Raw genomic sequence first — 24,633 nt, 5'->3', positions numbered from 1 at the left:
CATTTCTTAAACCTTCCTGTCATGCTTGTCTGGTAAAACAGAATTATAAGATGGATTTCTCTCTGACACTCTCTATGAAATATGATACTCCTTTACATATCTCTAAATGAATAATATTAGAAAATATTTGTCCTATCGTACATTACAAATGGAACACACATTCTCTTGTGAGCACAGACCCTTTTCAAAAATGCTGCCTACCTTATATCTCATGCACTAGCCAAGAACTGGCACATAACTAATTTACCATAGGTGTATATGGCATGAGCATATCAAATTACAGCATTGCCAGATGATTTAATTAAATCAATCAATCAATCAATCATAAAAGATCTAATATATTGCCACTGAAAAAAGGGATACATATGAGGTTGTAACATAATGCCATTATCTGTATCTGTGTCTGTACTTCTTTAATGCTCAGAATATTCATATCTTTATCTGCATTTGGATTTAAACCAAGGGTGGGCATGGTCCATACCTGAAGTTTTTTTATTTTGATTTTTAGGTGAACCCACTCACATTATGCCCCTTGAAACACTGAAAAAAGAGGACTGATGGGAATAAGAAGTCATTTTGGTAACACTTTACAATACCATTTAGCAACTCATACAGTCCCTTCCGATACTGTTGGAATGGCAAGGCCAATGCATTTGTTTTTGCTATACACCAAAGACATTTGGGTTTGAGATCAAAAATGGATATAAGATGAGAGTTTAGGACTTCAGCATTTTTTTTCCTGGTATGGCCTCTCTATTTCTGCTCCTGCAGTCATCTTTGAATGGTGGATTGTGATACGTTCACCCCTGCCCTGTGGAGGTTGTTGGTGATGTCACCAACTGTTGTTTTGGGGGTTTTTTTTCTCACAGCTCTCAAAATGTTTCTGTCATCAGCTGTTGTTGTTTTCCTTGGCTGACCCGTTCGGTGTCTACTGCTCAGTGCACAAGTTGTTACTTTCATTTTCAAGACATTCCAAATTGTTGTATTGGCTATGCCCAATGTTTGTGCAGTGCCTCTGATTGATTCTCCTGCTTTGCTCAGCTTCCAAATGGTTTGATTTTCTCCCATAGACAGCTCTCTGTTCTTCATGTTGGCTTATCCTTTTTAAAAACACATGCAGTCTTCACAAGTGAAAATGAAGGCTAAAACCAAGAGTAGATGCTCAGCGCTATTTTTTTTAACAGTCAGTCTAATAGGACAAACCTGGGTAACACCTGTCAGTCACATGTTCCAATATTTTTTGCTCATCTTCAAATTGGGTGGTCTGATACAAAATGTGGTATGTTCTATGTTGTTTAACAAATCTACATGTAAATACCAGGAAATAAAAGCTGAAATTCTAAACTCTCTTCTCATGTTCATCTGTTGATCTCAAACCCGAATTTTTTCTCATGATGTTTCTGTGATGTCTAATGAGAGAAATCAACAACAATAACCTACAAAGGTACAAGGCTGTAATGTAGCAATTGGGAGCATATATTCTACAGTTCATGACATACTTTCAAACATTTTTTTAAAAAAAAGGTGTTAATGAATAACTACTCATTCATTTCTGCTTAGTTGCTGCACAATTGCTGAACTGTACTGTAAAGTGTTACTATCATTTTTGAATTCATATCATTTTGTTGTCTGTTGAAAACAATAAGAATGAAATATGAACATATATGGAGTACTCATGCGACTTTTCTGTTGCATCCTGCGGGATTCCAGTCCCAGTGCACACACCTCTACTCTCAAACAGTAAGCCTTTCTGGCAAGCATTCTTAAAAAACAAACAAAAATGAATACTGTACCTACACTTTGTATCTATATTTGTATTTGTTAGAACACATTATCTTTTCAATCAGAATAATGTATTTTTATTTGGTTATATTCCTATTATAACCTATTGTAATGAGAATTTTCATAAATATATTCATGCGTACATTAATATATTTATATATTTCAGAGATTGGAATGACAAGCATCTGTTTTTTGTTATGTTACTGTTATTATATATATATATATATGTATATATATATGTATATATATATATATATATATGTGTGTGTGTGTGTGTGTGTGTGTGTGAGTGTTATTTAAATCATTATCATCTATTAATTATATGTTAAAAATATTATAGCAAATCATTGCTTAAAAGTACAAAAAAATTTAAATTTGTATCTGCTTTGATCTTGGAGTATGGTAATATTGTAAAACCTCAGAATCGTAAGATAAATTGCTATCACTCTCTGGTACACACACACACACACACACACATACACACACATACACACACAAACTCATAAAGGGCCTAGTCTATGAACACACTCATCAGATGAACCAAACCGTCCCTGTGAGCAAATGAACTCTCAGCAGGTGTGAAGCCATGACGGAGCTGTCATTTCCAGACAGAACAAAACATTCATTCCTTACTGAGCTAAAACCAAAACACAAACTGTTCCTTGTGCTCAGCGGTGTGATATGCTTGACAGGCATACAGCCTTTTAGTGCAGGCAAAGCTGGATCTGAAAAAGAATGTTAGTAGGATAATAGATACAATAGATTAAGGATACAAGATAGGAAATTAATCTATTCACTATATCATCTAGTTATATATCTAAATACTCAGACCTAGCAGAGTATTTCTTTGGACTGAACAGAGGACTTAAAAAAAAATCTATAGCCGAGCAGATTTAAAAAAAATGAACCAACACAGCATCTGTAACAAACCTAATGCTTAAAGATGAATGGACAGAGAAATATGTGTTTATTCGTTTATTCTCACAGCATCCAAATCAAAATAGAAGTGTCTCATCAGTTAATGGTGCTAGTCAAAAGTGGTAACATGAAGCGCCACTACAAAATAAAATACATAACGACTTTGTCTTATTTATAGCAATAAACTAATCATTCATTGGTAACATTAATAGGTAACTGTTGTCAACACTCAGTCATATAATTCGCTTATCCAGACCTATACGAGCAAAGAATTTTTTGCAACTGGACCTTTACAAATTTTAGTTGAATATCCCTGATGTACACATGAGAAGGATTTGATATCAGAACACAAGATACTGTCCTTTAAGATATTATTTTCAGTGGGCTAGCATTGCTTGTTTTATATGACATTACATTAAGATAAAAATATGGCATACATAGTATTTTGCATATGTAGTGTTAGCTAGATACTCTGAGAGATACCTTTGATCTCACCACAACACTCAACACAGGAACTCACCACAACTCAGAATTTTTTTTGTCTTTTTCTTATTTTAACTTTATTAGTTCTGCAAGAGATATTATGTTTCATGATATGATCAAGACAGCAGTATTGTAGTCTTGAAGGCACTGTGTTAATGACTAAAAGATTGTTATCCAAGGGAGATGTTGTTGGACCCTTGAGCTAAACCAAAATTTTCACTGCTCAGCACTAGGTCTAGATAAGAGTCTGTCTCATTATGAGCAAGGCTCTCACTGTAACCATAATACTTTGAAACCACTGGCTATGAAAAGTTATTAGTTCATATTTCCATAACCATCAATGAAGCATTTTTCATTCATCCATTCATTTATCTTCAGTAATCACTTTATCCTGGTCAGCATCACAGTGGATCTAGAGCCAAGTGGGAACACAGTACACCCTGGGTGCCCATGTGCACGCTCATTCAGACCTACTGTAAGGGCAATTTAGCTTAGCCAATTTGCCTTCTAACATGTGGGAGGAAATTGGAGAACTCAGAGGAAATGCACATGGACATGGAGGATATGAGGATATAACTCCACACAGACTGTAACCTGAGCTCAGGATTGCACCAGGTACCCTAGAGCTGTGAAGCAGCAACACTACCTGCTGTGAAGTGATTTTTTTTTCCCATTTCAATTTTTCCCCAATTTGGTCACTTGGAAATTCCAACCCAGCGCTCCTCTATAAAGAAGGGTGAAGGCTAGCATGTAGATCCTCTGAAACATGTGAAGCCAGCCAACCACTTATTTTTATTTATTTTATTAATTTTTTTAATTATGCTATGTCAGTGGGCAGTGTAACATACTTGGAAGAAAGCACTGTATAATGCTCACAATTGATTAGGGTCACTGTGATTGACAGAGAGAGAGGAGATCATTCCTTCCACCCAGAGATCATGGCCAATTTTGCTGTTTTGTCACCTAGCCATCGATGTCAGATCCAGTTGGTCCACCATATGTGTATACAGTACATGGATGTTCACTTCACCACAGTGTATCCATGCAGGATCAACAGATGACAGTACTTAAAATAAAAGGTTAGAACAGTAAAGTGAACGCAAATTTACTGTTGATGAGAACAAGTTAAGACAAATATCTCAGTTTTTGAGAAGATTGAAGGAGCTGACTGTTTGTGAATAAGAGCTACCTGTGAACCTTAGTGCTATGGCAGTATTTGTGGCAACTTGAGAGGGAAAGATGACACCATTTATCTTGACCAGTATGCTTATATGTTATAGTGGCAACCCAGACCCACCCTGCCTCAAAACAAATGCATACATACATACATACATACATACATACCTGTACATACTTTCTATATTTAAATTAATACCAGGATACTGTGGTAATTTTATTTGTGATTAGCATGATTTTACATATATTCATTTTTGAGATTTACTCTACAATTTAAAAGAGCAGACGCGCACATAAAGTTATTTTGTATTACAAATACAAATTATATCCTGTAAATTGTGAGTGATCACCAGGCCTATGTGCAAAGCATAATGAAACTCACTGTGTGTTCACTTCCCAAGCCACTGGGAATCTTTTAGCATATCCTAACTGACTAAAAGTAAATTACAGATTTACATTTACAGCCATAATTCAACATTAACTCGCCAGTCTTCACTATCTTTCAACCTTATGAGTTTTTACAGGAGGTGAACATTTTTTATCTGTCTCAAAACATCCAAAATCTTAAATATGCATGCCCTCAAGGCAAATCTGCCCTGCAAAACCCCTGACCTCTAAACAACCTCTTTGCACAACTCCACTACCTGACATTTTCAATATGCCCACTCTGCAGTCTGCTTGACTCTCTGTTGCCAAACTATCTGTAGTGCGTCATGCTGTTTTTTTTATTTCACAAGCAAGGCGAGGCCTAGCATGTCATTTTGAAACCTTGCAGGAGCTTTAAACAAAGAACGAGTCAGCCAAAACTGACCTTTCATAATGTTATATCATAGAGACACTGCTTCAGTTTTATATACAGAGATGCAATACTGTAATAGTGAACACATTTTCCACTTAAATTAAAAAGAAAGCATTATGATAAAATGTTAATGTAAGCTGTGATGCTGCAGCAGGGAAAGTCAAGCATAAACACAAACACTCCTGGCACAGAATTTAATAAATCCCTCAAGGCTGCTTTAGGCATGCTGCCTGCATGAAAATAAAGTGAATGTGGAGGAATCTATCTCAGCATTGTGTGGTTCATGCTTGATGTGTCCCTGCAGCCGTACGCTGGAATGGCATCCTCAGTAGCCAGCACCTGGGGTCTTTATCAGGCAGAGGAAAGAGAGAGTGGTTAGTGGGTGGCAAAGTCTTTCTCATGTCCTCCTGCATTGAGTTCTTGTATGCGTGTCCTTGAAGCCATTACCTTCTACAAGGCCCAGCATCACAGAATGTAAGATAATTACAATGCTGCCATCTACCCACTCAGTAAATACATGTCCTTGTGCTTCTTTTTTCTTGACACACTACATTGAGTGAAAGTTTTGGCATTCTTCATTCTTGTTCCATGACACAAGCTGTCATTTATAACCAATTAGTGGTTAAACATAATAAGATTAGATGCCAATCAGTCTGTCAGGTCCATAGAGTCTCTTATATAGGTATACGTGTAAAATACTGTCAGGTATTTACCTACTAAAAATCACTCAATATTTGTTTCTAAGTCCATCAGTACTCATTTATATGTAGTGCATTATTTTAGGTGGCAGTTCCGCAACAAAATGAGAAGAAGTAAAAAAAAAACCCCAAAAGGTAAAGGTCCTACCATTTAACCTTTATCATAAATATCATAAATTCCATATTCCATTATATTACATATAAGTGATGTTTTATTCTTTACTTATTCCAGACATCCACTCAACAACAACTTATTATTAATACTTAGGCTGAGGCACTGCTCTAAGGCTTTTACTCCCCTTTGTGTCTTACTTTACATTAGTTTCTACTAGAAACTATTGAGCTGATCTTCAGTAAAGCAAGCCAATTTTTTGCATCCATTTAAAACCATCTGCTTGTCATTGTCCTCTACAGTGCATGTCATAATTTGTGTCCTATCTTTGTGGGATGAAGCCAGCCGCTGTTTGCTGTCTACTTTGTAATTTGTGTTCTGCTCTTTTGCAACATCCATCATTTTTATCTTCATCATGTGTAACCCATCATGTCTGGCATGCTAGCTAACAAGCTAACAATTCATCCACACTCATCAAGATAGTGGCTTTCACCATTTAACCAAGAAGCTAGTGTTTCTCAAGCCCAAGGACCAACTGGACATCACATCCATTGTCTTAAAGCAGAACAGAGAGAAAGACATAAAAGGAATCAACCTTTTATTGTCATGATACATATAAATGTGTGATATGTATAATTACTTGCTTAACTAATTGCATCACAGTGTGACTAATTGCTTTTCTTCTAATTTCTCAGCTTGGAAGTTGGATATGCACCCCTGGAAGCTGTTTAAGGGCCTTACTTAACTGTGGCAGCTTGAAAATGCAGAGACTTTATTTTTCAACCATCTTCTCAACAGCCCAAAACTTTAACCTCTGAAACATCACTTCCCTTAAGCACTTGTCCAAAGCTCCCTACATAACCCTCAGCCCCACAAGCCAAAGCTTATGAGTCTTATGTGCTGCTAGCTCTTATACCGTGACATTCTGTTGAATGAATCAATAATGCTTCATAGATAAGTGGTTAAGTTGTAACTGAGAAATAATATGGACTTAGAACATAACGCATTTAACAGTACAGACTGTTTCAAAGCAGCTTTGCAGAAATCAGTGCCTCAACCCCTGCTGAACAAGCCAAGCATCAATTGCAGGGAAAAACCTCATAGAATAAAGGTAGATGAAGGACTAAACCATAGGAGAAACTCAGAATGAGCAGCCATCATCGTCTGATAACTTCAGGTCAAATCACGTTTGGCACATATGGGTCAGTTATGGCAATATGCACAGTATTGTGGGTCAAAAAACTCCCAATAATTTTCACACACATTGAAGTTTTTTTTATGGCATTTTAACTCTAGACCAGTGCAACCAACCATTTCTAATACATGTTTCGTATTACAGCATTGGGGCAAATGCAGCCCAACTGTACATTCTGGTGCATTTTATGCCAGCGATATGATCCTCCTTGCCTCCTATGGTCATGCAGATTAAACCCTGGTTCATACACTGTCAGAACTCCTTCTGAGGCACACCATATCAAACTTTGGAAAGCCCTCTTTCAGAAGGAGCAGGAGGGTCTTAAGGCTTTTTTTTATTAAAGAAGAATGGTTCTATGACTCTAAGATTACAGTATCAGTAGGTAACCTATTTTGTACACCCCAATTCCAAAAAAAAGTTGGGACGCTGTGTAAAATGTAAATAAATGTAAATAAAAACAGGAATGCAATGATTTGCAAGTCTCATAAAACCATATGTTATTCACAATAGAACATAGAAAACATATCAAATGTTTAAACTGTGAAAATGTACCATTTTAATGAAAAAATAAGGTCATTTTGAATTTCATGGCCGCGGGCTCAAAAAGTAAGTGTTACTAAAAAGAAACAGCTGGATGAACATTTTGCAACTAATTAGGTTAATTGGCAACAGGTCAGTAACATGATTGGGTATAAAAAGGGTATCTTAGAGAGGCAGAGTCTCTCAGAAGTAAAGATGGGATGGAATCTGGATGAAAGCATATGTTGCTCTAAAACCTGTACCTTTCAGCATTGATGGTGCCTTTCCAGATGTGCAAGGTGTCCATTCCATAGGTACTAATGCACACAAATACCATCACAGATGCAGGTTTTTGTACTGAGTGCTCATAAAAACCCGGATGGTCCCTCTCCTCTTTAGGCCTGGTTTCCATGGTTCAGTCCTTAATGTCCATGGTTTCCAAAAAGAATCTCACATTTCGATTGGTCTGACCACAGAACAGTTTTACACTTTGCCTCAGTCCATTTTAAATGAGCTTTGGCCCAGAGAAGACGGCAGCGTTTCTGGATCATGTTCACATATGGCTCTTCTTTGCATGATGGAGTTTTAACCAGCATTTGCGGATGGCACAGCAAACTGTGTTCACAAAGAATGAGTTCTGGAGATGTTTCTGAGCCCATGCAGTGATATCCATTACAGAATCATGCCTGCTTTTAAGGCCTGAGGGCCCGAAGAACACGGGCATGCAATATTGATTTTCACCCTTGTCCCTTGCGCACAGAGATTTCTCTAGATTCTCTGAAACTTTTGATGATATTATGCACTGTAGATGATGAGATATTCATAGTCTTTGCAGTTTTACGTTGAGTAACATTCTGAAATTGTTCCACAAATTGTACATGCAGTTTTTCACAGATTGGTGAACCTCTGCCCATCTTTACTTCTGAAAGACTCTACTCTTTTTATACCCAATCATGCTACTGACCTGTTGCTAATTAACCTCCAGCTGTTTTTTTTAGTAACACTTACTTTTTAGTACACTTACTGGGGCGGCTGTGGCTCAGATGGTAGAGCAGGTTGTCCACTAATCGTAGGGGTGGCGGTTCGATTCCTGGCCCACCTGACTCCACATGCTGAAGTGTCCTTGGGCAAGACGTTGAACCCCATGTTGCTCACGATGGCAAGTTAGCACCTTGCATGGCAGCTCTGCTACCATTGGTGTGTGTGTGAATGGGTGAATGAGACACAGTGTAAAGAGCTTTGGATAAAAGCGCTATATAAGTGCAGACCATTTACTTTTCCAGCCTTTTGTGGCCCAATCCCAAATTTTGAGATGTGTTGTGGCCATCAAATTAAATATTACCTTATTTTTTCTTAAAATGGTACATTTATTCAGTTTTAACATTTGATATATTTTCTATGTTTTGTATTGAATAACATATGGGTTTATGAGATTTGCAAATCATTGCATTCTGCTTTTATTTACATTTATTTACTTTTTACTCAGCGTCCCAACTTTTTTGGAATTGGGGTTGTATTTAGTATGTTAGTTACAGGGTAATCAAAGTCCTTAAATGTTAAAGTCCTTAAATATGTTAGTTCAAATACATGTTAACAATGTGTTAAGAACACATATGTAAAGGATGTAGTGCTTGACTCTACTACTTGGCCAATAACATTTCTTTCATTCTGACACACCAAAGGCATTGGAAGCCTTTTTGGGTGGAAATATACTGTAGCTCATGCGTTAGTCATTGTCCTAAACTACACTGCCAATTCTGTGTGACATTACTAAAGACCTACATGTGAATTGAGACATATTTATGGAAACAATGTTTTCTAGACTTACTTTTTTGCAACATTAGCCTGCAGTGCTAAACTGTCAAAATCAAGCAAACTCCGCAATATTCAGAGGAGCGTGCATTTTTTGAAAATTACCACAGGTTTTCTGCAGATTTGGACCAAGACGCATTGTGTGACATCATCAAAAGGCGCATTCAAAGCACATTCAAAGCCCTCTAGATTCACGTGTGTCAAACATGAGTACAGCTAAAAGGTCTAATTTACCAACAAACATCACTGCAAAACAATCCTGTATGGGCTGATTATTGCATTACGCTTATATCTCTTTACCTTATTGATGAAAAGCAATCAGCAAGGTATTGCTTCTTTAAGAATGAAATGCTGACAAGTAAGTGTTTTGCCATCATGCCACACAGAAATCCAATTTCTGTGCAATTCAATCCAATTTCTGAATTACTGGCATGGTAGTAACCATAAATAAAGAAGATGTAATTATGTTATGCATTGTCATTGTCACCTTTAATGCTAATCTTGGCTTGAAGGTATTAAGCCATGGAGCCAGTCTGGGCTGCAGTATCGTATGTATTGTGGCAGAAATATTAAAAATATATATGGTTGAGGTTGTAAGGGATAATAAACATCATTTCTGCACCATAAACAGGACATAAATAATTTCTGCAAACACAGCACTGATATTACTAGAGTCATGTCTCTAGGTGGAACACCTACAAAACTAAAGACTTTCTTGCTGCATTTGCTAGTGTTATAGCTGATGCAGACTGCCTACAACCACTGCTGTTCTTCCATCTTGCTGTGTTGCTGTTGTCCATTCCAAATTCTGCGACTTTAGCACTTGCTGTGCGTGTGAGAAAAGGAATTTAGGAACAGCTGAAACAGCTGTATTAGACTGCTTAATTGAACACCTTGTAGGTCAAGAAAACCCTTAGACTGCTTCATTATCCTTATTTTACAAAGTGTAATGTAATGTGGGCAAGATCAATTATTAATTCAGAGAGAGTATCATTCTGGCACCCTAACCTAATTCCTTTAACTCAGAATGGCACAGTTAAAAAAAAAAACTACAATCTCTCTCTCATGGGATTATGACTTCTGATCAGCTGAAGTCCATTTTTTCTGATATTTTCCCTGTTTATCCCCAACAGACAGATCGGCAGTATGACCCTCACCAGGCACACCGGTCATCCAAGGTCCCAAAGGACTCATACCTGGTGGAGCAAGTGTTCAGCCCCCACCATTTCCCCCCCTCTGTCAAGTCACACATGAAGGGAAGTCCTCTGTACACAGACCTGCGATTGACTGGTATGACTGACAGCAAACGTCCACAACCCTCCTGGACCATAGAGGAATTCAAACGCAACTCAGGAGACAAGAACAAACTCAGTGTGCTGGACCTACAGGTGAGACCTTCCATTCAGACCTTGGGGCATTTCTACTTTGTTTAAACCTTGTTAGCCAGGCGGGTTGGTTTAAACCAATCAATATGTCCTCAGTGGTAGGTGTTTAGCTACATTTTGCTATGATTGGAATGACCTCAGAGGTTAAGACGCAGGAGGATGAAGACTGTAATGGCATTGGAGATCCTTCTGGGGTTACTATAGAAGGTTGGGCTGATCAATATCTGTATCTGAAATATGAATTACAGGTCATCCTGTAGGCAGGTTTGTGTCATCAAATTACAGTTCAGAGCACAGACATTTTGAGCTTTAATGAAATAGTCCAGTAGATTTCCTAATCTGGATCCAATGTGTCAGTAGTATCATGGTTCTCAAAGAGAGGTCTGTGACGGTTAGCCAGGGAGTCCATGGTACTTGGATTTTTTTTTTATAGTGCTTTAAATCACATACCATCATTATCAAAGTTTATATTTAACATGCTCTTACAAATCTACTCTGTGCATTTTGCTCCTCTAGCAGTCAATTTTAAAAATCTTGTATGGTAGCAGTAGTTGTATTGTTCTCTAATATAATTTTGCTTGTATTTCCTCATTTGTATGTCGCTTTGGATAAAAGTGTCTGTGAAATGAATAAATGTAATGTAAATGTACAGCAATGTAGTATTACAGTAGGTGCCTGTAGTTATTAGCCTGTTTGACTGGTCACTTGAATTGAACATATGTGGGCATGGTGGCTCAACGGTTAAGGAGCTGGGTCCCTGACTGGAAGGTCAGGGGTTCAAGCCCCAGCACTGCCAAGCTGCCACTGTTGGGCCCTTGAGCAAGGCCCTTAACCCTCTCTGCCTCAGGGGTGCTTTATCATAGCTGACCCTGCACTCTGACACCAACTTCCTAACAAGCTATGTGAAGAAAGGAATTTCACTGTGGTGTAATGTATATGTGACAAATAAAGGCTTCTTCTTCTATATTGTTGTATTATGTTTGTAAAATAAGTGTGTGCTGAGGCAGTTCAGGGATTTCTTTTTTCTTTTTTTAACAGTAGTCAAAGAGGTTCCTGGCATAAGAAAAGTCTGAGAACCCCAACTGCCACATATGTTAGATTAACAAGAATTTGAAAACCTGTTTACTCAAAACTGGAAGTAAGGGAAAACTCAAAACTAAGGGAAATTGTTGAATTCGATCAATAAAGAATTAAAATGTAACTATGTAACACAAATTCAAAACTATGAATGTCTTTAGATTCAATGACAACTTTATTTACAAACCACATTTCAACAACTGCATGATCCTGTAGGTTCACTCTGTGCAACATCAAGAAAATCAGACACTAACTCACTGAACAGGCTACACAGCTACTAGTCCAGGCTTTTGTTATCTCAAAACTGGACTATTGCAACGCACTACCCCCCAACCCCCAGCTCTGTCTAACCCCTTCAATGATTCAGAACGCAGCAGCACGCCTTGTTTTCAACCAGCTCAAAAGAACCCATGTCGAACCCCTCTTCATCTCCCTCCACTGGCTTCCTGTAGTGGCCAGTATCAAATTCAAGGCCTTGATGTACACATACAAGACATACACACACACACACACACACACACACACACACACACACACACACACACATATACACATACAAGACATTGTCTGGAACAGCAACCCCCTACCTCAACACTCTCCTTGAGGTTTATGTTCCCTCACACAACCTGCGATCATTTAACGATCAATGCGTGGTAATGCCTACTCAGCAGGGCATGAGGTCCCTTCCCAGAAACTTCAAACTCATTGTCCCTTAATGGTGGAATGAATTTCCAACCTCAATCTGGACAGCAGATACCATCACTATCCTCAAAAAATGGCTAAAGACCCACCTCTTCCATGAACATTTAACTAACCCCTAACTTGTACCCACTTAAAAAAATTAAAAAATCTGAATTTACACCTGCTCTTACAAGTGTACTCTGTGCATTTTGCCTCTCTAGAACTCAATTAAAAATCTTGCATGGTAGCACTAATTGTATTGTTCTCCACTGGATATATCCCTTTGCTTGTTTTTCCTCATTTGTAACTTGCGTTTGGATAAAAGTGTCTGCTAAATTAATAAAATGTAAAATGTAGGTAGGTACTCTTAGGTAGCTTTATCCAACATTCAACACTGAAATGCAGTACAAACAGTGCAAAACTGTTTGTGGTTGTGAGATCAGACTCACAAAAAAAATGATGAATGTTACAGATTAAGAGCTAAATTTACTTTTGACTGAAGCCTTCATGAAAGACTTCTACAAAAATGTGTTTGAAATGTGTTTCACATCAGTGTTTATTGACAGAATTTTACAATGGCCTTAAGACTTCCATTATAATTGAGTTCTGATTGAAGTTTTTTTTTTTTTAGTACAGGGACACATCCAAATCTTGTCTTTGTTAATCACACACACACACACACACACACACACACACACACACACACACACACACACACACACACACTATACATGTGATTGTGTTGTCTTTAATGTTGTCTCCAGTGTTGTCTCTTGAGAGGACATGATAGTCCTCTTGATTCTTTTAAATCAAAGTGTCAATCTGAATGGTGCAAAGAATCAGAATTAGGATTGGTGTACTATCTCAAATTGTTCTATGCATAATTCAAAACAGTGAATATCGAGGTGTGCATCAAGGCTAATTTAATGGCTCTGGATGCCTTTGTATTAGTCAGATAAAGTCCAATACCACACATACTCAGCTTCTTTTATGACTAGTGTAGTGTTATTTAGAAATCTGATCAAATTTGTTTCTGATCAGATTTGTGAGTGTCAGTCCTAGTTAAGTGGCCGTGTCCTCTGTGCCTTTCAATCCCAGTGAAGGCAATGTGTATTATATTGTATCAAAAACAGCTCTATGAATCCATTTTATCCCTCATATACTGGATAATTGGTCAGGTATCAAGATATGCAACGTATGTGGAAAACTACAAAACTCTAATACTCATCTATATTGACTGCTGCTCAATATTTGAGAACAGTGAAGGCTTTCAATGATCAAATTAACTGCACTTGTCCTGCTTAAATGGAAAAGAAAAAAAGCCTGAAAATGGTGCGATCAGGAGAGTAACTTGCTGATCTTGTAATTCCCAGTTCATTCTGAGAGAAATGAAAATGCATCCTCAGCCACTACACTGTGCTCTTGTTAGGGGGCTGGAAAGTGAGCTAACATCATAGTTGGTGTGTATTGCACTTGATTGCAAGGATTTACTTTAGAGGCTGCTATTTCTGACGCTGTCCTGTGAGAGATACTGTACAAAAATTGCCAGGCACAGCTCTGCTCAGCACACCATGGCATCCTTAAGTAAATTAAAAAGCATACTCAGACCACGCCTTAAGCTTTGCACTACAGAATAGGATTACATTCAAAATGCATTAAGTGATGAAGATAAAGGGCAGATCACCTTGAATGGGTGCACATATCTACACTCATTTGGTGTATGCCCCAAGGACAGTTTGCTGAATCTACTCTTTCATTGTTTGTTCATGAGTGCTGCTTATTGAATAAGGGCTGGCTAGTATGCATGGTCTAACATGGCTAAACCCCCATAACTGGAAGGTTTCATATTTGGCATCCACAACAGATTATTTGCACTTAAGAAATTTATTAAAGCAGATTATTTTGGATATATGTGGCACCAAATACAGCACCACCAATGGCTGGAAAAGGACAGTGTGTGGTGTGAATGAAAGATAAATTCAAAATTCTTTCCAGCCCAGACTGTAAAATCATGCAGCTTGTCAGTGACAGTTGTGTAAAGTGCTTAGACAGAGACAAACACCCCCTAGATTTCACACATATTGTCCAATCAAAGTAAAAACAAACAAACAAACAAAGAAGAAAAAAAACAGGAACAGATGCCAGAACTGTATGTTTAGTGTTTTTTTGAATAAATGAATGGGATACAGCTTTTCTGCTTGACATGTTTGGTACTTGGAGGAAACAGCATGAACCTAGTGTGGCATTAGAAAGCAATACACATAGTTGCCAAAGTGTGTTTGGGTGTAATAGTTTGTCCTATATAATTCTTATTATGCTATCAATGATAAAATACATTGCTCAATTCTGTATATAGATGTTAGATTTTAGACCTCCTATTTGACATGACTGCCAGACATCACTGCATTGAATAGGTGCAAAATATATCAGTTTAAATCCAGGCCATGTAGTTGTGTCAAAATCAATGATGTATAGCTGTATGTATTTAAAATTATTGTTATTCATTTTGCAAGGTGACTCATAACAGTGATAATTGCCAAAACATAAAGCATCTTGGAGACATGCATCAGTTGTTGATGCTTTCACCCTGTAGCTGTATTATTTCCCAATTAACATCTGTGTTTGTTCTCTAAATCCTTAGAATGAACATACTGCTGAGAAATTATTATTAAAATAATAGATTTTCATCCTGGAATAAAAATGCCTAACAAATCCTGCATATAATTTGACTGACTTCATAATGTGATTGCATTCATATGGTTGCCAGGAGATTGTTAGTTCACCATGATGTTGCATTGTGGCAAAAAAAAACAAACAACAACAAAAAAAAAACTGATTACCTTCCAAACTATTAATTGTGGTGGGTTTTTCTAATAGAAACAAATCTGATTATTCCTTATCATTCACTGCACTGTTGATACAACTCTAAGCTTACTAGAGACAAATAGGCTAATACCCTCTGTGTGTCTGGAGGCATGGGAGAGAAGGATTATTAGCCCAAGTGCCTTCATAGTAGCAGCAGCTAGATGCGATACATTATTTTAAACCAAACAAGAAAACAGATAGTGGCCACATTATTAGCATCCTGGAATAGAACTGTCAAGACAATTTACTTAGTCATAGTTCAGGCATTTGAAATTAAGCTGGGTAATTTCTTCAGTAGCAGGGTTTCCATTTTAATGTTTTGCAATTTAAAAATGAATTACTAACAAAAAAATTGCAAATGAATGTGCGTCAACTACTGTCATTGTAAATGACATAAAAATGATTAGGGAGAGCCTACAATACCCAAAGTGCATGGCAGTTTTTTCACCTGTGTATGGAAAGACAAGCGTGCCAAAACAGCAGTGTAAGAGACAAGTTTCAAGTTAGATATTTATTCATCGATATAGCTTTAGTAATCTCTTTATCATCGTCTGGGGTACAGGGTTGTTTTTTTTTTTTTTTTCTTTTCGTTTTTTACAATGATTTGATGTTGCTTTCATTAATTAAATCAAGGAAAACCTTCATTTCTTGGCCTTCTCAAACACCATTTGAGTGTCCTCTGTGGCCATGCTTATGTTTAGATCTGGATATAGGACTGAAACATGATAAAAAAATAAAAAAACATAATTGACACCATCATTTATTCAAAAAACCCATTTCCACCATAGTCTTTCACATCATGTCTTTAACAGTAGAGCAACTTTTCAACCTCAGACAAGACAGTGTAAAAACATTTTTGTGATATTAGTTGTGATATAAAACTGTGGACTATTCTATTTAGTTTTTCTATATTTGTCTTATATTCACATTATAAGAACTCACAAAAAAGTGGTGGATGGAAAACCACACGCTATTGAATGTAGTAATTTGAAATGAATAGCTGTGCTGTTTTCTTGAACTAAGGGTCAAACATCAGTAAATTGAAGATAAGAAAGGAATTGGAAATTAGAAGTGTGAACATTTTCTTCCTGCAAGTTGCCAGCAGTGCAGGTGGCTGTGTATTTTCACAGTTAAAGGCAAAAGGAGTAATATGACTTTGTTTTCCTTCAAACGATTTTGTGCAAAAAGGCTTCGAAATGTTTGCCCATGTAGATGATGAAATTGGTAATATTTACAATATTACCACATTTCACATTTTTTTTGTTTCCGTTTGACTAGTGGAATAAATATGAGTACATGAAATGGTCTGAAACAGTGAAAATGTTGCAATTAGGCATAAATTTCGGTGTCATATGACATTTTAATTATGTCTGAGACTGAGGAGGAGAAAAGAGCCTTAGTTTATCAAATATGTTGAAATACAGTCATGTGGAAAAAAAAAAAATAAGTACACCCCATTGAGATTGTTGGCTTTTTTGACATATTTGGACAAGCAAACATTTGATCATATTTGAAACAATGCCTATTAATAAAGTTGATATACTTGAACAAAACCACAAGGAAAATTAGCTTTTTCAATCATTTATTCAACAGATATATCAATAGAAAAAAAAGTAAGTATACCCTTGCCCTCAGAAGCTAGTATTGCCCCCTTTGGCAGAGAACTTCATGTAGGCATTTTGTATAATTGTCCACCAGGTTTGCTGGAATTATTGACCACTCTTCTATGCAATATTGTTTGAGTTGCAAGATGTTTGAGGGTTTTCTTGCATGTACTGCCCATTTCAAATCCCCCCACAACATTTCAATGAGATTGAAATCCAGGCTTTGACTAGGCCATTCCATAACCCTCCAATTCTTCTTTTTGAGCCATTCCTTGGTGGATTTGCTAGTGTGCTTAGGATCCTTATCCTGTTGAAAGGTCCACTTTCGATTCAGCTTCAACTTTCGGACAGATGGCTTCACATTATCTTCAAGCACTCTTTGATATAATGCAGAATTCATAGTTGAATCAATGAATGAAAGCTGTCGAGTCCCTGAGGCAGCAAAGCAACACCAAACCATAACATTTGCACCGTGCTTCACAGTTGGTATGAGGTGCTTCTACTGAAAAGTTGTCCTTGATCTACGCCAACAATGTCTGCTGTTACTGCAGCCAAACAACTCTATCCTTGATTTGTCTGTCCAGAGCCAAAAGGTCTGGTCTTTGCCTATATGCCCACTGCCAAACTGTAGTCTTGCAAAGACTTTTCCTGGCATGCCTCCCATGCAGGTCAAATTTGAAGGTTTGATAATTGTAAGGGTGTACTAATTTTTCCATGTGACGAGTCTGTTGTTGTTGTTTTTTTGTTAATTGAAATTGTGAAAATTACTACAAAAAATCAAAACAAGATAAAAAAATTTCACAAACCTTTTAATGCCTTTTAATTCATGATGTTTAAGTCAGTGGTGAACCTTTTTTCATCATTGTCTCTCTTTTATTGTTTTTTTCTGTGTCTCACAAACATGCAAACTTGCCAATTACCTTTAAAATGCCCTGGAACTAGTTGAAATAGTTAACTCCTGTTGGATGAAGGGTTCTGATTAGACTCGCATTTGGGTCAAGATTGTTAACTAAAAGTCTTTTTTTTTCTAATTAAACCAGAGACTTTCTTAGTAAACCTTGAGTGTAGGAGCATTAGGTATGAGTAAACTTAATAATTTTTAAAAAGCCTAGTACCTTTGGACCAATCACATTGTATTGTATGGTATATGATAACACAGCACCCAGAAACCATTGCTGCAATACTCATGTTAAGCTAGCTGATGGTAATTATGGCTATTATTGAATACATCTGAATATGGAAATGCAAATCAAACTTAGAAACTGAAATCCTATTCATGTCTAACTGTTAAAGGCAAGCTAGTTTACTCTTAGCAGTTAGTTAGCTTATATTAGTTATAAATAATACGGGCATTTGTGCCCACTCAGCCACAAGAGCATTAGTGAAGTCGGTTGAGAAAGTCTGGCGCACAGTCGGCATTCCAGTTTATCCCAAAGCATCCCACAACACACAGAGTCATTCAAGACAATTGTGTACTTCCAACTTGGGGCAGTGGTTTTGGGGAGGCCCACATATGGGTGTGATTGTCAGGTGTCCACATACTTTTGGCCATATAGTGTATGTTGGACATACAAAATGTACACATTTTAAGCAAATTAAACAGTTCTACATAGATTATGCATATAGACAGTTTAACATTTCATGTTCAGGGGTATGTCCTTAATATTTTGTTTTTGCTTAATTAGATAACTAGAAAATAGATAGAAAATGTATAAATTGCTAAAGTTGCTCTAGTTAGTCATGTTACCAAATACTATAAACTGCCCTAAAACAATAGGATATATCTAGATGAAGGTACACCAAGATAAATCCATGCATCACCTGGCAGTGGTGTGGAAATTTAATAAACTGCCTGAAGATCAACAGGAGTAGTGAGTGCATCACTGTAAGCTTGGCTAGGGGGAGCAGATAATGAAAATGTGAACTTGGGGCATCTTTCCCATAACTTATGTTGCAGAGACATTAACAATGAACAATGCATATTGTGCCAACATTTATGTGCTATCTGAGCAACCTCTCATTGCTGATATGGATTTGCTTGATTAATGAATCTGCCTGTGTATTACACAGGGATACATGTTCTGCCCATGCCTATTAAAGAAGCCTGAATAAAAAATATTTGCAGGCACATCCTACTGCCTCTGGCTCCTAAATGTTACGGATTCATTCCAAATCCTGGTGGACCAGAGCCAGGTAATCAGAATGGTGCAGGTAGCTGCAGTGGCATTGAAAGCTGAAAACTAATTAAATTGCCTGTGCTTGGGGTCCCATGAGGTTTAGATTGGGAACTGTGGATGTATAGCATGGGTTTTGTTTTGTGCACTTTACTACTGCTGAATTGTTTCTTGTTCTCCTACCTGAAGAAATGCTGCACCACAGTTTAGCAGCCACTAGGAGCAGTTTGTATGTGTAGGTTAAACCAATTACATGTTCAGACCACTTTTGGGGGCGGCCACAAGTGTGGCACAGAATTAGGCTGAATACTAAAATTTGATTCACATTAGTAATATGAGAAGGATTACATATTATTTGCAACTACCTATCATGATCTGCACTGTAAATCTATACCATTATGTTTAAAATATGTTCAATCATGCATATGAATTAGAATTGATAAAATTAGACTGGTAAATTAATCACACATAGGTTTCACATCTAAAACGATGACTCTGCTTTGTTTGGATGGAATAGACTGCTGTTTTTTTTAATGGGTAACGATACTCTTAAGACACAAAGCCCAGCTGAGGGAATACGTTGTATGCGTGTGGGCCTACATTGGTGTGTATACATATCCTAATAGTGTAAAGTGATTAAATATGTTTGTTGCAAACAGTGTAAACAAAGTCCTTACCAAAGCCCATAAATTACAAGTTGTATTACACTGAAATTAAGTTTGTCAAGAAGCAGACACACTGAAGCATGTCCAGGTTCTCTGGATTTATTAAAACCAATATGTCAGACAAACAAAAGGGTTAGGCAAAATTCAGAAACATGAGACAGGCAAATGACCATGTGATTAGCAAAGAGCATAAACTTGACAAGGCTAAAGAGGTAAACATTAAGAAGGTCAAAACACTAATCAAACATCCACAGAGTAACCTTGGAATCACCACAAACACAATGCTCTAGCAAGACTTCGCATAGTGTGTTTGTCAGTCTGAGTTATATAAAGAGAGTAGTATGACTGTACAAAGGGTGAGTGTCATAAGTAATAGTGACTGAATGGGGATAGGAGCTTGAATGGTGGTCTTGTGATGAGGTCGTGGGAGTTGTATTATGTAGTTTACAGTTTACCATTCGTAAATGGTCCGAAGTCTGTGGTCAACACACATATGAGGTCACCTGGTTCATAGGTGGGAGTCTCAGAACAGTGTCCACAAATTCCTCTTGTTGTTGAATTGCTTAGCTTCACTGTCGATGTGCCTCTTCTCCTGCTCCCTTGCTTTCTTGAAACCACTCTTCAAACTTGTGCATCTGTGGGTGTAGTGTTCTAAGTAAAGAGGTGGTTGTTGGCCCAGTATACACCGGAATGGTGTAAGCTGTGTGGTTGTATGATGCAGAGAGTATTTTGGATATTCGGCCCATGAGGCAAAACGTGACCACTCTTTGTTGAAAGTTTGAAGGATCCAACCTTAGTTTGTTGGTTGGTTTTCTTCTGAAAAGTCATTTTTGGAGCCTGGAAAATATGAGATTATGAAATTGAATCTGCTGAAGATGATGGCCCATTGGGATTTTCTTGTGTGCGTTGTGATGTGTTGGATGTGCTGAGATAGTTATTTTGCCAAATTTCTGTGCAATCATGTATTTTCTGAGCATGACTCTGAGTACATTATCGATAAAGGCCTGGAGATAGAGGAGGCATTGACCGACAATAGCAGATACTCATAGTGTCCTGACATCATACTAAAGGCTTTCTTCCATTCCTCTCCCTCTATGATATGAACTAGATTGTAAGAACTTTAAAGGCTGACCTTGGAAAAGATGGTGGCTTTTTTGGGCTGGCCTGTTGATGGTACCGTAAGTGGTGGGTATATATATTTTTTTGTGTTTTGGTTTAGGCTACAGTAGAACCCTGCAGGTGTAAGTGAATTGGGGGATCTGATGTAGGTTTGCTGCAAAGTTTCAGATGCATATTTATCCACTGACATGTTCTTCTGTGAAGTTTAGCAAGTGGATGCATGATTGGAATCTAATTGCAAGCACTTTTGATCAAAGACATCCAACAACTCTGACTATTGGGGTGGCCCTTTGACTTTAGACTTTATTGTCACATCACAGATTAAACATTTATCCAGGATAAAAAGTATAAAAGATGAGTGAAATAAATGTATAAAGTATAAAATATAACTAGTTTTAACCATGTATTGCACTGAATATAATGTCTGAGTAAAGTACACATATAATTATTGCACTGAGAATAGCGTAGAAAAATAAGTATGTGCATGTAAATTTTGTGTAAAGTTTCAAATGCAGCATGTGCATTTCATTTCAGAGATACTGTACTGTATGTGTGTTGAAGTTTAATGCCTGGCTATGACAGTGTGCTGCTGTTCAACAGCCTTATCACTTGTGTATCATCTCTGAATATGTTCATGAGAGTAATGATGCTGCAGTGTTGTCTGCCAGAAGGAAGTAGCGTGAGCAGGTTGTGATTCAGGTGGCTGGGATGTTGTGGGCATTATATCTTAGTCATTACACTTAATGGCATGTTTTTGGGAAGTGGGAGGAAACTGAAAAACCGGAAGGAAAGCCATGCTGAGACAGGGAAGACATGCACAGAAACTCTGCACAGACAGCAACCTACCATGGCCACCACTACACCCTAGACTATGTAATGTATCAAATATAACAGAGTACACATATTAATTATAGAGTGGGTTGAAAATTTAAAAACCCTATTTTAATTCAAATCAAAAATCAATTCCAGTTGGCTGCATTACCGATTTTGCATGAAGACAATAGATATGTCAGGGAAAATCCACGGCTAGGTGTGCGTTACACAATTTTAGTACATGTTGTGGAGGACCTGGTTGCCTGTGGGAAGTGCATTAAAATCGTGTAATGCACACCTAGCTGTGGATTATCCAGCATTGACAAGTTAAAGCTGTCATTGATAGTCTGCAGTGCACAATTTGACTGAAAGGATAAAAATAACTGTTAATTTTTGTTAGCTATATATTAGGAAGTAGATAACTGACTAAACGTGCTGGAATCGATAAAATAAAATAAAAAAGTGAGTTTTAAAGTTTTATCTGTTTGAAATTTTAGGAAATAATAAAAAAGTATATGCATTTAGTTGTATGTTTTACTCATTGGGGAATCTATACTTACTCCGGGGTTTTGGGAATCCATACTTCTTTAGCTTTCTCTGTACTTTCTCTCTCCACCTCAGTTTTAGCCTTGCAATTTTTCATTTTCCTGTCATTCTTTCCAAACCAATCATTTGTTTTTCACTTCTAGACACATCTCTATATCCTCTGTTCCTCTTCTGGTCCTCTTTTGTTCCATCTCAGTTCCACCTTTCAGTTCCTCCCTCGTGCTTGCTCTATCATTCCTAATTCAATTAAACAGGCAATATTGAATATTGTTGGTTTGATGTGCAAACAGAAGCCCCATTTGTCTTCCCCAGGCTTCATTTCACACCAGGGCCCTCAATAATATTAAAGTCAGCTCCATACTAGCAATTTGTAACTGTCAGAACAACTCATCCTGTGTCTTTATCTCCCAACAGACCCAGGAGTCACTCAACCCCAATAATCTGGAGTACTGGATGGAGGACATCTACACGCCGGGCTATGATTCACTGCTCAAGCGCAAAGAGGCGGAGTTTCGGAGGGCCAAATTTTGCAAGATTGGTGCTCTGATCGCTGCAGCAGCCTGCACTGTGATATTGGTCATCGTTGTGCCCATTTGCACTATGAAGTCTTGAGGTCTTCTTGTTTTGCCAATAAACACAAGACAACTTGTTTTGCTGATGTAGGGTTAATTTTGGTGCCTAGATTAAGCCTTATTGTGAATTTGATAGAACTTTTAATGGCAGACATCCATTCAGAGAACTCTTATGTTCAGTTTTTGGCTTAATCCAGGCACAAAGAACTGGTTTTAGAGTCTAACTACAAATACAATTCCTTACAGAGGATTAACATTTGATGTTTGTCCTTTTTATTTCTAGTAGAAAAATTATTTGTTAACATAGACTTTTATGAAACATAGATAATGTTTTCTTGTTTTATAGCTAGTATTTAACATACTAAATTAAGATATTTCAATTCTGAAATCTTTATGTTGTTGCAATAGATACTACAAGGAAGGAAGCGTAGTATATTTTTATTTTACTATGATTCTATGAGAATTATTTTTCAATAAATTTGCAGACAGAATGTGATGCTGTACAGCAAGGTTTATCTTTTTTGACAAATCAGGAATGTTTTATTGGGTTTGTGCAATGTTTCTTTTCCCTAAGTGACAATTTAGATATGATAGATGACTAGATTACTATATATTCAAGAAAACCATTTCAGAAGAAGTGAATGTATGAATGGTCATTGTATGTATTAATTGTATGAGGATTCTAAAATGATTCCTCTCTTGATGTTTACTTGTTATTTCTTAGTACTCAGTACACAATTCAAAATTAATTCAGAAATCAATTGGATACTGGAACGATGCTATGACTTTTGATAAGCATTATTCCCCTAGTTATTTCATGCTAATGATTTACTTGAAGCTTCTCTTTACATGCTTAGCAGTTCAATTGTTTTACTTTTGAATTTGGACTATATACGAAATGTCAACTTCATCTGTATCTATGGCCCAAATTGTACGATTCATCTTATTAGTGTTCTTATGCTGCCTTCACATACTCATCGGATGTTCTCTTTCCCAGTTGCAAGTTCATAATTATGTTTTTACATTCCAGTGCATTGATATTGTTATTTGGCATCTTCTTGACGTTCTTCAAACCTTCTGAGTCCAGAGTAAATGTCAGTATCCAAATGAATCTCATGATAATTCTAATAGCCCTTGAGGGCAGCATTTGTAAAACACTGTAGGCAATGCCCTAAGTGCTAAAATGTATAGAATCTATTTTAAAAAGTCCCAAAAGTCATTACTTTAATTTTTCATATGTTGTACTCTCCATAGTAATAGGATTCACATAATGCATTATGTACATCAGTGCTTTGTTACTGAGAAATGGCAGTGAGCAGCAAGATGGTTACCCTTGAAATGATTATGTAATGAAATCAAGGGTAATGTTATGTGTACAGTATGTCTACATCTGTGCATCTATCTGTGCCATCTTAAAGGCTTATCTCAACTGCTAATTAGCAGATAAGAAAGCAGGTTACCTTAACTAGCTACGTAGATAGGCTACAATAGCACAAAGTGTTGACCTCTTTTCTTGCAACTCATATCCCAATCCATATTTTTGACCCATTAGAATGAAATTACAATAATTATTCTACTTGAAACTAGCATTTGGGATGTTCCCTATGTCTGTCTTTGCTGGGGTGTAGCAGAGTCCAT

General features: G+C 37.2%; 1 protein-coding gene across 2 annotated transcripts in view; it reads left to right on the top strand.

Moving 5' to 3' along the window:
* Nucleotides 1-23,214, top strand: part of minar1 (membrane integral NOTCH2 associated receptor 1) — a 28,062-nt gene extending 4,848 nt beyond the window's left edge. For both annotated transcript variants that reach the window (XM_053635048.1, XM_053635049.1), the window contains 2 exons: nt 10,628-10,882; nt 22,838-23,214. In XM_053635048.1, the coding sequence (XP_053491023.1) occupies nt 10,628-10,882; nt 22,838-23,035 (453 nt within the window). In that variant the 3' untranslated portion in view covers nt 23,036-23,214. The remainder of the gene's footprint in view (nt 1-10,627; nt 10,883-22,837) is intronic.
* The last annotated feature ends 1,419 nt before the right edge of the window (nt 23,215-24,633 follow it).

This window comes from Ictalurus furcatus, chromosome 10 (assembly GCF_023375685.1).
Source record: "Ictalurus furcatus strain D&B chromosome 10, Billie_1.0, whole genome shotgun sequence".
Lineage (NCBI taxonomy): Eukaryota > Metazoa > Chordata > Actinopteri > Siluriformes > Ictaluridae > Ictalurus > Ictalurus furcatus.
This window is presented reverse-complemented; position numbering and strand designations above follow the sequence as displayed.